The 14,275-nt window shown below is 37.5% G+C and overlaps 2 protein-coding genes and 1 pseudogene across 2 annotated transcripts in view; 2 read left to right on the plus strand and 1 right to left on the minus strand.

The window, feature by feature from the left end:
- Positions 1-14,275, plus strand: part of LOC110830628 (uncharacterized) — a 35,057-nt gene that overhangs the window by 6,276 nt on the left and 14,506 nt on the right. The window contains exons 2-3 of the mRNA XM_087348774.1: positions 12,565-12,740; positions 13,543-13,862. Of these exons, the coding sequence (XP_087204900.1) occupies positions 12,609-12,740; positions 13,543-13,862 (452 nt within the window). The 5' untranslated portion in view covers positions 12,565-12,608. The remainder of the gene's footprint in view (positions 1-12,564; positions 12,741-13,542; positions 13,863-14,275) is intronic.
- On the minus strand, positions 837-3,260 carry LOC110830608 (tubulin beta-4B chain). The gene has a single exon (XM_087348911.1). The coding sequence runs from the start codon at positions 3,138-3,140 to the stop codon at positions 2,766-2,768; it is 375 nt and encodes a 124-aa protein (XP_087205037.1). The 5' UTR covers positions 3,141-3,260; the 3' UTR covers positions 837-2,765.
- On the plus strand, positions 3,139-4,425 carry LOC147873908 (tubulin beta-8 chain pseudogene; annotated as a pseudogene).

Raw genomic sequence — 14,275 nt, forward strand, 5'->3', positions numbered from 1 at the left:
GTCAATATAATGTCTTCGGCTGATGATTTAAGACTAGCCAGCATTAAAGTTGAAGAAGTAGATAAGTTAATTGAGGAACAAGAAAGAAAAGATTAATCACATTGGTATGTTCACGCCACGGCATGGGTATCTTTAGTTGGTATAAGTATATTCTCAATATTATTGTGTTGTAAAAAATGTAGAGATTGTACATTTTGGTTTTGGGATAGATGGACACCTAAGAATTGTTGGAAAGAAACAACTGATCGTTTGTGTGTTAACATTCATAATCATTCAGTAAGCGAGAGAGTGTCATATAGTAAAGTTTCCAGAGAAGAACAATCTTCTCCAACAAGATTAGTTCCATCTTTATCTCCCATAGTGGAACAACCTCAATTTTCACATTTCGGAGCAACTGACGATGTTGCAAATGAAAAAGAAAAGGTAACAATAGCCTTTAGAACTAGGAACAAAAGTAAAATTTTCTGTTTGATTTTCTTTCTTATTTGTGTTGTATGAAAACATCCAGTGTTGTTTCGAAACCATATTATAATAAGAAAGTGTATTTGCATTCTTATTTGGAGAAAGACCCTCATTCTCCAAATCCTTCATTTAACATAAAAATTTTGAATTTTGATTGAAGTATTTTAGCCTGCATTGAAAGATTTTCTTTTACTTCACACAGTCTACTCTGCAGAAGAATTTACCTTAGTTGCTACTTTTTAAATATACTGTTGCTGTATGTATTTATTTAAATAGCTACAATAACTATGAATTTATATTTATATTGGTACTGTATTTATACTAAATGTAGGCAGTACACAAAATTGGCATTTAATATGAAGGTACAAATGGAATGTAAATAAAGTAAATATTGTTTTATTGTAGACTATTCTGTTCTATTAAACTCCATTGTATTATATTCTGTTCAGAGATTACATACATATTTTATTACATTACATGGATCCATAGTCAGATGACAATAGGATGTGGAAAAAATAATAGTAATACAATACATGTTATACAAATACAAGTCATATAAATGTCACAAAAATACAAACAAAGGGTTCACATGAAGTAGAGATAAGTTACAAATAAATCCACCCATTATATACAATAGATAAATTACGACTTACTTGTAAACATTAGAAATTCATCGACAGAGTAAAAGGAGTGTGTATTTAAGTATCTTTTCAATGCTGGTTTAAATTGTGCCTTTTTATTTACAAGACTTGTGAGATTTGATGGTAGACTGTTGAAAATTTTGATCCCTGCATAATATGCATATATGGGTTCTGTTAAAGTTTTTATTGTTGGAGGAAGGTCATTTATGTGTATTATAAAAAGCAAGGGCACTAAAATTGACCCTTGGGGAACTCCATGTTTTATTGTTCCCCAGTTTGAGAAGAAATTTCGTTTGCTTTTAGGTGCTTTTACTTCGACCTTTTGTTTTCTATCTGGTAAATAGAATCTGAACCATTGCGCTGCTATTCCTTGAATGCCATAAAAATGAAATTTATCCAACAAAATTTCATGATTTACAGTCAAAAGCTTTTGCTAAATCACAGAAAATTCCTCCAACATGCATTTTTTGGTTAACAGATTTTAGAACATTGTCTGTTAGTTTGAAAGCTGCATCTTCACTGGATACACCTTTCCTGAAGCCAAATTGTTCCGGGACTAATATGTTGTTAGCTCGCATATGATGACTTAATCTATTGTACATAATCTTTTCAAGCACTTTAGAAAAAGTAGTTAAAAGTGAAATTGGCCTGCAATTTGTCATACTGGTTTTGTCACCTTTCTTGTACAGCGGTCATACTACTGATATTTTAAGGCGGTCCGGGAAAATGCCTGTGTATAATGAGTGATTACAAATGTGGGTTAATGGACGACTAATTAAAGCTGAACAAGCTTTCAAAATTTTACTTGTTATTTCATCATAACCTGATTTGAGGGACTGTATTACACATTTCACCTCAGTTTCAGTGGTTAGAATGATATTAAGACCAGAAAATCTTACAGGAAATGCAGGTTTAAAAAATGAAACAGCATCTTCTGTCCCTGTTTGATATAAATTTAAGCATTCAGTAAAAATTATATAATAATAAATATTCCTTGTCCAGATAAAATGTTTATGTATTAGTGTCCAGTACAATTGTATAACACTTTGGCATACCTCTTAAAATTTAACTTAAAAATGGAATCATATGCAGTTCCTGAAAACACAGTAAACTGGATACACATCTTTTGTTTTCTTCATGGTCCCATACGATTTATAAAATTGTTTTAATAATTGCAATTATTACTGGAACTTATGCAGCAAGCTTTGAAATTACTAGACATATATTTATGTATAATTTAAATGTTTAGTTTACTGAAACCCATAGCCACTCGGTCTGAGGCATCATGCTTCGGACCGGTGATACGGAATGCGCGCTGGTTCGAGTCTCGGGAGAGGAGAAATTTTCTCATGAGCTTTCGACCGGTGTCAATCCAGCATCGTGAGGAAATTGGGGAGCTACAATGAGTAGCGTAATCCGGTCAGGAAAGCTAGCAATGGCTGGGAGTTCATCGTGCTGACCACACGTCACCCTATATCTGGTTGGATGATCGTTCACCTCTGCTTAGGCATGTGAACGTGAGGCCAGCAGCCAGCTAGTCGGTTTTGGCCCTCAGAGGGCTCTTATGCCACGGATTATTATTAGTTTACTGAAACAGAGTCAGTATATTTTGCTTACTTTGGGGGAGGGAACAATGCTGAAGGTGTTGATGATCCTGTCAGGTTATATCTCTCGAATCTTGGAGAGAAGCAGAGTTCCCATTCCAGACCCTGTCCCTCCACCCACAAAGTGGGTTAACTGAAAACCCTGTAGGGAGCTACAGCGCTCTGCCTCCCTCCGTATTGCATCCATCACGGGTTCTAAGACCTTACTCCCCTCTTCACTGTAGCCCCTTGCAAAATTAGTCACTGGCCCACACTGACCACACACAAAGTTGTCTGGTCGGAAGAGCTGTCCGAATGGAGCAGAGCGGACAGAATCCATCGTCCCATGCTCCAGGTCCACCAATACAGCACGTGGAACATACCTTCCACCTATAATGACAGGTGGAAGGTATGTTCGTCGTGCCGTCTTGGTGGACCTGGAGCCTGGCACCATGGATTCTGCCCGCTCTGGCCCATTCGGACAGATCTTCCATCCAGACAACTTTGCCAAGGGTCATTATACAGAGGGGGCAGAGCTCATGAATCCTCTGAGTGGGCCAGAGCAGACAGAATCCATGGTGCCAGGCTCCAGGTCCACCAAGACGGCACGACGAACATACCTTCCACCTGTCATTATAGGTGGAAGGTATGTTCCACGTGCTGTATTGGTGGACCTGGAGCATGGGACGATGGATTCTGTCCGCTCTGCTCCATTCGGACAGCTCTTCCGACCAGACAACTTTGTGTGTGGTCAGTGTGGGCCAATGACTAATTTTGCAAGGGGCTACAGTGAAGAGGGGAGTAAGGTCTTAGAACCAGTGATGGATGCAATACGGAGGGAGGCAGAGCGCTGTAGCTCCCTACAGGGTTTCCAGTTAACCCACTTTGTGGGTGGAGGGACAGGGTCTGGAATGGGAACCCTGCTTCTCTCCAAGATTCGAGAGAGATGACCTGACAGGATCATCAACACCTTCAGCATTGTTCCCTCCCCCAAAGTAAGCAAAATATACTGACTCTGTTTCAGTAAACTAATAATAATCCGTGGCTCCAGAGAGCCAAAGCCGACTAGCTTGACTGCTGGCCTCACGCTCACATGCCTAAGCAGAGGTGAATGATCATCCAACCAGATGTAGAGTGACGTGTGGTCAGCATGACGAACCCCCAGCCATTGCTAGTTTTCATGACCGGATTACGCTACCCATTGTAGCTCCCAAATTTCCTCCCGATGCTGGGTTGGCATCCAAGACAGAATTCATGAGCTCTGCCCCCTCTGTATAATGACCTTTGGCAAAGTAGTTTCCTGCACCTCTTACCAAAAACAAAGTTGTCTGGATGGAAGATCAGTCCGAATGGGCCAGAGCGGGCAGAATCCATTGTTCCAGGCTCCAGGTCCACCAAGATGGCACGTGGAACATACCTTCCACCTGTCATTATAGTGCAAGTGATTATTAATCATGCACATAAATAAATAATATTTTGTATATACACAGTAGTTAGTAAAGATATGCATACGAAAACATGTTCTTGGTCCAATGAATGAGGTAATGTTTACCTTAGCTTGTTACAACTGGAAAAGCGTACTCAGATTTGGAATACTGATATTTTCATAATGTATTCTTTAAGCTGTTGTAACTCTGTGCGTACACTTTAATGCTTATTTGTGTAGGTAGAAATTATTGTTTGCAGCTGTAATCAGTAGCACACATTTCACACTGCATAAAAATAATTTCTTTCTGGCACTTTGTTTTGTGTATCTGCATTGTGTAGAAGACAGCCATCTTTAACACAGAAAATAACTCACTTGTGATTCGGCAGTAACAATGATTACATTCGCCACAACCTATGGCATCTGCTATTAGACAGTTTCAAAACACTGTTGCTGGTACAATATGTTTAAACAGACATACAACATTTGCATTAAATTAATCTCTACTCTCTTTTTTTTACCAGCCATTAAAGTCACTATGTCTACCACATCATACTATCACATTTTCCAAGAACTACTAAATAAGTAACAGTAAGAATAAGCAATACACCCAAGTTTATAAATAATGTATACCATTATTTTAATTCTTATCTTCGGAATATATTGTTATTCAGAACAAAAGATCGTGGCACTACATTAGCACAAGTGACTGTTTATGATTAGCTCACCTGAGCATATAACTCATTCACTACGGCCCGTTACATAGTCGAGCGGACGCTCCGTCCTCCGCTCTCCGCATAGTCAAGTTTACACAGTGCCGCAGAGATTCATCAATTTGTCGTAGAAAATGGATGGATACAGACTGAAAGTAATCGCTGTGTACCACATATATAAAATGAAAAAACAACGGGAAAATAGAAGATATTATGTACATCCTATAGTTTCTCAAAGAAGTTTTAAAGGTGCTTTCACGACATTAAACATGGATTTGCGTGAAGATAGTGATAAGTTATTTAACTATTTTCGCATGTCAATTAAATCCTTTGATGAACTCATAGGGAAGCTGGAATCCAAATTCGACCTCCATAATTAACAATTCACATTCATGTTGACTGAACAGTGCACTCTTCACAAATGAAATGATTCGTCGCACGTTGTCCGCTCGACTGTGCAAGTTACAACTTGTTCAATGGAATTAACTGACGCGGAGACGGAAGGGCCCCGCAGACGGCTCCTCCGCGCGCGGGCCGCTCCGTCGAATCGTGTAAAGTCACATAAAGAACAAGGTAACTTATCCGCATGCGGAGAGCGGAGGACGGAGCGTCCGCTCGACTATGTAATGGGCCTACATCTGTCACTCCATGGTACTGTCTTTATAAAAAGTTTTCAGTTATGCCCAAAGCGGCGTCTGATGCTGGTTGACCTTTAGCCTTGTCCTGTAGCTGAGGTTCCCAACGATAAGATCCAGTTTACTTCCGGTTCTTTCTGTTTCTGTGTAACTTAATCTTGTGACCGTAAACATAGATTCTAAACTTGGCAAGGGCGTACACCGCTCACAGACCGTACACTTCCATCGGCTTCCTTTCTTCAACAGCGGTAGTAGCGCTGCAACGAAACGTACATAATTAACAATGAAGCTTATGAAAATTGCATGTGCAAAGAAACGGGCGTTAACTGTTTTTGGTTTCTCGGAGCAGGGTAACTCTGGATAGCGGCGATCCGCTGTGGGTCATTGTCGAATTTACTTTTGTTCTCAATACTAGTATTATAGCATTCAATTGGGACATTTTCTCCCCCGCCTTATCCCACCATACCTGATTTTCCTTAGTCACTTCCCGCTGAAATTCGTCTTTATCTTATCGCATAAGACTAAAGTCACGATTAACCTCAGTTCTGTTCTCTTCAATATTATGCTTTGGTGCTTGCTTCTGACTCCTTAACCAACTCCTCCCGAACTTGCTTAGTATTTTCTGCATGTCCACCCAATCTATCATTCGCTTCCTCTGATAACTTCTGCATATCTTTTCGATATTCCTCGCGCTCCTGTCTCATTTATTCTCTCCAACAATTAATAGCTTGTGAAAATTTGACACCTTCTGCCTCAATTTTCGACGACAATTTCTCGTTTCCTTCATTAATAGCGCTAAGCACCAGTGCTAAAATTTGGGCCATGCTAGTTTCAGTGTTATCTGTTCATTCTTACTTTGTTTCCTTCTGTATCGTATCTGCATCTCTCTCTACCGGTGTCGGTAAGCTAGTTTCAAATTGTTGTTCTGAAAAACTCTATTTGTGCATTGGGAAGGTCGAGATCACTATCTTCGTAACCTGAACCACCATCTAGTTCAACTACTCGGTTTCTCAGGGCCCTGTTCGCCATGATTTTACACAGTTTGTACAAACACTTTACTGACCTGTAACCATTAACACTTATCCGTAGCTTTCATTGATGGCGACGTTGCTGATTTTGAAGCGTCCTTCTTCGAAGTCGCGAGTCTACATGAAACTTGGGCGTTGTAGTGTCTTCCTTCCGTCTACGGTTAATCACTTATCACCACAGTATTTTTTTTATTTTCACTTTGCCACGTTTCCTGCATACATCATGCCAGATGTAGGTGCGTAATTTCTGCGGCAGAACACCTCACTCATCTTCTTATCACTAGCTAGCTATTGGTCAGCAGAATCATAAGATCTTCTCATGGAATATTGGGATGCGTTCAACGTGACACATATTTAGAAAAGTTACTTCTAAAACTTAATTGAAATCTTTAGTAATACACAGCGACACTGAAATGCGACTGCTCTCGAACAAGAATTGACTGTTAGTGACGCCAACAGTTTATGGCGTGGGGTGGGGCGAATCAAAACACCTCCAACGGAAATCCCCACCAGGCTGAGCAGCCAGCCCACTGTTCTTTGAAAAATTCAAGTTTTCAAACCAACTTCCTTAAAAAATAGTCCAGCTACACTGCCATGAAAACCTCAAATCCTATTTGTGTATGTTGTAAAAAAAATTATAAAATTTAATAAGCTCTATATTATGCAACAATTTCTGTACAGTAAGCTTTTATTTTTTTTAATTTAACATTTGATCTGACTTTAATGCAAAGCAGGTTTGGTGTTGCATGAATAAGGAGTTTGTAGTTGAAACATGACCTTCACATTATATATTGATTTTATGCACCTTCTGGAAATAACGCATTAAATGGGAGTTAGACAATTTGGTACATTAGTGTGAAATGTTAATATTTCCCACGCATATAAAAGTCATTCAGAAGAAGAGCCTAATGATTTAAATATCTATTAAATGTATCTTAATATTTAGTGAATAAGGCACAAGTCATAAGTCTTGTAAGTGGAAAGTTAAAACTAATGATTGAAAAAATAAACTGATTGTCTTCATCTCAAATGAAACATAAAAACACTTAACAAATTGCACTGCTCTTCACATTTTTGAACTCGAAGAAAAAATTATTTTGTTATAGAGAAAACTCTTCTTTAGCAGTTCTAAAGGTTCATTATTCAAAACAAAAGCTATTATAACATATAAAAGCTGTAAAAAGACAGTATATTATAGGTCATTTATTAACTTCCAGTGCTAAAAAATGCTAGCTCAATAGCTGTCATCCAGGGAATCCCTACATCGTTTGTAGAACTGTATGCTCACAAACCTAATGACATGGCTAAATATGGTGAAAATATGTTCTGAGAGGATTACAGTTCCTCTTGTTTAAATACTGACCGTCTGAAATATTTTTCACGGGCTGTACCACAGTCACTAGTGAGATGTGCAATAAGTGGTGCCTTTATGCTTTCTGTCGTTTGGTAGAGAATAAAGCAAGTCCAAGTGGGTAGATGTGACTTTGGCAACGTCTAAACATCTCTTATTGCATGCAGATATACGATGTATAAGCATTGGATTTCTTGGTATCAGAGCTAAGCAACTGTCGAGCTGATTGTGTTCGAAAGATCAAGTTCAACACAATTAAAGTGAAACAGAATGCGAATTGTAAACGATGAAGTCATCACACAAAGAATGTTTGATAAGAATAAAATTAAGTTAAAGTTAAAATACCTACTTTTTTAAAGTAAGAAATGTAGCTAGAAAAGTGTACAAATTTCTACCACTTCATCTTCAAATTCAGAATTTTCTTAAGGTATAGACCATTCAATCGCTTGTGTTTTATTTAAACTAATTATAATGGCAATACAAATCATAAGAGGGTTCTGTTCCGAGCCAATTCCTCACGAGTTCCTCCTCTAAAATAACTTTTAATACCACTCTTTCATCAAAGTATTTTAATTTGTTGTTGTTTTGTTTGTTTCCTTCATAGAGTTACAAAGAAATATTTTGACAGAAATAGAAGAAAATAAGCTCACTAACGAAATGCTAAGTTTACGTATAATTTGCTTCGTTCTTGTATCAGAAACGCAGTCCTTATAAATACCAGTAAGAATGTAAATGGTGGGTGCAGAACGCTTCATGGCATGCCAGGCTGATCTCCGTACGATGTAACAAAGTAGGTACTCGTCACTCGGCACCAAGTTTCTGCTGAAATTCGTGGCCTGTTCTACTTGAAACTGTGCAAAAAATACTATGAACTTATCAATTTAATGAGTTAATATTATTATATGCTCTCCATCGTAAAAATGTTGCAGTGATAAAATGTTTATGATTTTTCTGTACATATTTAAATTTAAATTCTTTATTTATATGTTAATTATTAATATAATCTCCTTTTGCCTTTCCTAAAAAAAAGGTTTGTACTTTGTAGGAAGTTATTGAAGTTTTTCTTTCCTAGTGAATAGAATTATGATGTTATTCTATGTACATTTGCGTCTTGCTATCGATTCATACTCGTATATTTCTAAGCGGTAAGTGCTGATTGCTACTTGGTTGCGTGAATTCGCGGTTGCTATTGTTTAACTGCATAATTGGTGTGTTTATTTGGAACTGTTAATGCAAATGACAATACTGTTGACTTGCTATCCGAACGGAGCTTAACAGAATGCATCTCGTCAGCAGATTTGTAGCTGTCGGACTGGCGTAGTACCATAGGCTTTCGTGAATGCTGCGTCATGAGGAATTGTGCCGAATAGACATCAATGTAATACCTTGAGATGACGTAGGTGTAGATGGGAATGGAATATTTGCATTCGTCTAGGAGAGCTACAGCGTATAAGTGAGGACTGAATTTTTCTGACTCGGGACAGGGTCCGTGGTGTGATTTAGAGAGGAGGTTGGTGAAATTTCTGATTCCATAAAAGGCGGATATTTGACTCCCCGAATAACCATAGACTGCTCAAGAAGACTGTACCATGAAGATGTAACATTACGAGCTAATTAGATTAGATATTTGTAGCCTGTGGTTTAGAAGGAAGTGGTCATGGATTCTTGGAAGGTCTGTTCCTGATTTCACCTGGTGAGATCCGAAAATTACGGAAACTTACAGTAGATTTATCAGCCTAAATTCTAACCAGCTACATTCGTGAACTATTTTCTGTGTTGTATATCAATATTTGGGGTCTTGTGTGTTTGCAAAAGCTTGTGAGGTTTACTGCACCTTAAATTTCAATAAAGGAAGCAAAGCCTTTCAAGTACTGGCTCCTACATTAAGCTTAAATGGTTGTTTAGAGATGAGAAATGTCCTATAAACGATTAATGTATAACTCCATGTTGTAATATTTTCCGATCGAGGGCAGTAGTAGTTTGTCAGTTTGAATAGATGTGGCAGGTCGATATTAAAGATTCTTGCCAGTGGTATTGCAAGACAAACGCAACGTAAGACCGTGCTCTGAGAGGACACATTTTCCTGTTGAAGGTGCAATTGCAGGACGCGGTTAGCAGTTCAGACGTCGTTCTTTATCATTCATTCTCTTGTTTATTTGTGTATGGGTGCTGTCCTTCGGTTTTAGCGTAATGTCATCGGTATAATTTAACAAAATAAATATTTTGAGGTGAGTTCTGGAAAGAGACGAAGTTGGTCTCATACATTATTTTTATCTTCTAGAAAACTGGTAGAGTATAATTATTACTATAATTATTAATTTTTTTACATAACATTTTTCGTCCTTAACTGTGAAAATAGTGTGTAGATCCTATAATAAAATATTTGCACAGCGTAATTCTTCAGTACAGAGTAAATATGCTAGTTTTATGTTATTACTACAGTTGTGTATAGCTGTTTCAACTGTAGCCCTTAAACGAGCTGTATTCACTTTAATATTGAAAGATATTCAACACGAACGTTCTATAAAGGAGTATCAATAGTTCAGAATATTAATGGATATGTGTAATTGACTTTTAAGAAAATTGTGACGTATTTATATATTTAATTTCTTATCTGATTGTGGTTGTATATATTTAGGTCTCTTCTTTAATAACATGCGAAATCTTATAGTGTTATTGGCCTGGTTACGAATTATAACACACAAAACGCTGGTCAATAAATGTTTTTTTAATAATACGCAATTATTCTACAACTTTTCGATTGCAAGGAATTCTCTTCTGTTTAACTGCACGAAGTTTCTGTCAAATCACGCACTTAAGGTCTGATGTATTTGTCGTAATTTACGAAGTTCTCAGTTTGAATCGTGAGCACAAGTGTGTTTTGCACGTTCTGGTATTGATGTTATGGGCGTCCATTTCTGAGCATCGTGTCGTCTACGGTACCTAGGCTTGCTGATTTTACAGAATAATGTATGAGCGTTGGGACGATATGCGTCGCTCTGCCGGCGTCGTGTTTCGTTGTCTACTGATGCTCGTCTTCGTAAGATTTCGAATTCTTTTATTGGCGTCGCTGCAAGAGTTATCGCAACGCTCAGCGTTTGTTTGCCATCCTCGTCGTATGGTTTCCAAAAGTTCGCCTTCGCTGTATTCAGGATATTGTGTCGGTGTCGTGACGAATGGCTTCGGGACGCTCGACGTCGATTTGCCAGCGTCATGTCGTACGGTATCCCAGTGCTTGTTTTTACTCGACTCAACTTCTTGCGTTCGCTCCGCGCCGATAGGCGTCGCGACTGTAGTCAATGGTAGATTTAAAGATGCGCGCAGATGACCAAGGAAGCAAATAACTGCGCAATCGCAGAACCTCATTCCATATTGACCTCGGCATTATCACTACACAAGGTCATTTGTATTCTGTGAGGTAACAGAAATTGTGAACGAACGGAAGCACATTGGCAGGACACAGTGCGAATCCATGGACTAAATTATTTTTATTAAGTTGTATCCTTCATATTTAGATCAAAGGGAGGTGACTCTCTGGGATACGTTATAACTTACACGAAACTAATATTGACATTTTCATGCCCCGTTGTTTGTAACGGTCTCTTCTCCTTTAAAGCCTAATTTAGTCCATTCCTAATAAATGACAAGCCTTAGATTCACTATTTAGTATTAAATACATGCAGACAGTTACCACATAAGATATCAGTTAAGGTCGTCAATATGCACCTGCAGTGGATAACTTCTGATGACATTATCATTATACTGCCTTTTCAATTTGAGCATGCCTCACTGTGGTATTAATGAATGAAGTTGGAATATACGAAATTCCAGTACTTAACTACAGCATAACATGCACACCAAATTTAATTAATTTCTGTCTAACCATTTCAACTTATAAGATCTGTAACCCCACCTGAAAATCTTTTCATATATTATCGAATTAAATGTGTGCGGACATTTATCACAAGTGAAGCTTTGGGAAATATGTAACTTCCTAGGCTGTAATTAAGTAATTTGAAGAGGAGCCAACCAGGAAGTTAACAAATAACTAAGTTGTCGGTGATTAATAAACTTTAAAATTATGGCCGCAGGAGGGAGGTGAGGGGTACTGGAGAGAGGTTATTCTATGCAAAATAATTTACTTGGATCAAGTGTCTCATACATCCTGTCAACACAAGGAATAAAAATCAGCTTCATAGACCAATTGCCAACCTCTCATGTTTTCAGAAGAGTGCATATTATGCAGGGATCAAAATTTTCAACAGTCTACCATCAAATCTCACAAGTCTTGTAAAAAAAAGGCACAATTTAAACCAGCATTGAAAAGATACTTAATTACACACTCCTTTTACTCTGTCGATGAATTTCTAATGTTTACAAGTAAGTCGTAATTTATCTATTGTATATAATGGGTGGATTTATTTGTAACTTATCTCTACTTCATGTGAACCCTTTGTTTGTATTTTTGTGACATTTATATGACTTGTATTTGTATAACATGTATTGTATTATTATGACTTATTCTACATCCTATTGTCATCTGACTAACTTATGGATCCATGGAATGTAATAAAGATGTATGTATGTATGTATTCAGAAGAAACAGTTCAAGTATTCATCCTGAGGGATTTGGTAGTACGCTTTGGACTGGGGCTCTTGTGTTGAAGTAATTTGTAAATGTGTTTGTTACTGGCTTTTCTTTCATGAATATTTTCACATTTGCAGTCCCCAGTAATTGATCCTATTCTTGAAGATACCAATCAGATATCATGCCAGATAAACGAAAGGAGTGTGACAGGATCAGGGGCATGGAAAATACTTGCGTCCGTGTTTGTCCTGCCTCTCAGGATGACAGAACTGTGGTAATGGAGGAGAGAGTCATGACACCCCTACATAAGAGGGTGAGTGCATGTAAATTACATCTGCATGAGTCTTACGCACAATTAATCTGCTCTTGTTGGGACCATTCACAAGAGATAAAATTCTACAAATTTGGAAGTAAATTATTTTTCGAAGACTTCTGTCTTCTGGGTTGTTTTGAATATTTCTATCATTATTCAGTGTTTATTAGGTGAGACAGCAGAAATCTATTGTACTAACTTAATATTTTATATGCTGTTGACCAGATTATAATTTCAAAATCAGAGAATGACCTGCTAGAAGCTGTTCTTTGTGAATAAACTATATTTTGCAGAATGTAATTCAACAATTTCTCACAATTAACTGTATAGGCAGTAATGCCAAATAATTTTAAGTCTGAAAAAGATAAAAATAAATTTTCCAGTGGATGTGTTGTAGAAATTGAAGAATCTTAAAAGAAATAACTAGAAATGTTCAAGACATTCCACTCACGGATACACAGGAGCAAACAAGGCTTCTATAATTTGATAATACTATATCAAGTTCTTCTGTGTTGTTGCATGTAGTGCATAAGATGGACAAATCTTAGGGATGTCATAATTATCTGTCTGCATATATGGTCTTCAGAATTATTTGACATCCCTTGATCAATATTAGTGTTGATTGCAAATTACAAGTTGTATCTTCCATACTGATAAAATAAAACTTACTTCACATGAGTCTCAAACTGAAATGTATTAAATGTCTTTGGAATAACTTGTCAAATATGAGATTGGTGCTTGATATGAAATGTCAATCTAATTAAAATGTATAACTTGCAGACTTGAATAACTGTTGTTGCAGGTGCAAGAGGCAGCAAAAACAGCATGGTCTGGTGAAAGTGTTGCAGTAGTTATAAGCGACATCATGGGTCCACATGCTCGTAAAGAATGGAATCTTCCTGTGGGTTCCTACAGAAATCCTTTCTGGAGAATAACAAGAAAAGTGTCATCTCCACGTGAGATGAAGACAATGTTGTCTAAGTCTCTTGTGTTGTCCTGCTCCCTAGGATTACCACAACTTGTCAGGAATCTCTTGGATGCTGGGGCAGATCCCAATTGTGATTTGGGTCAGTGGGGTCCAGTGCATTCTGCTGCGTATGGGGGCAATGTGGAAGTAATGAGGTAGTAAATTTAGCAACTTTATTATTAACTGCATTATATTAGTCTTAATACAATTTGTAATCATCATTTCTATTGGCCAGGGATTATTTTTAAACTTTCTCTGGCTCCAAATTAATTTTAACCGTTTATTCCTTGAGTACCAATTGAATCTTCTCTAGAATGGTGTTTTCATGCTCACATACCTGTTGTTCCACCAATTTTATAAATGAGAGTCACTGATTTCTTGTTATTGAAATTGCACTTAAATTATAAATCTCTATAGCCTTCCTTATATCTAGTCATTTTATTGAAGAGAGAATAATCAGATCAGTTGGTATGGATGGAAGGAAGTAGTCTTGGCCAGTTACAGGGTACTATACTGTAATTTTCTTGGATGGACTGAGGAAAGCTATGAAACACCTTAATCAGGATAG

Source organism: Zootermopsis nevadensis, unplaced genomic scaffold (genome assembly GCF_977971745.1).
Source record: "Zootermopsis nevadensis isolate Lab colony 2312 unplaced genomic scaffold, Znev_1.0 Znev_ptg000013l, whole genome shotgun sequence".
Classification (NCBI taxonomy): Eukaryota; Metazoa; Arthropoda; class Insecta; order Blattodea; family Termopsidae; genus Zootermopsis; species Zootermopsis nevadensis.

What these genes read in the sequence shown, in the direction of transcription:
- LOC110830608 (XM_087348911.1), bottom strand. Translation starts at nt 3,140, where the DNA reads ATGGTGCCAGGCTCCAGGTCCACCAAGACGGCACGACGAACATACCTT.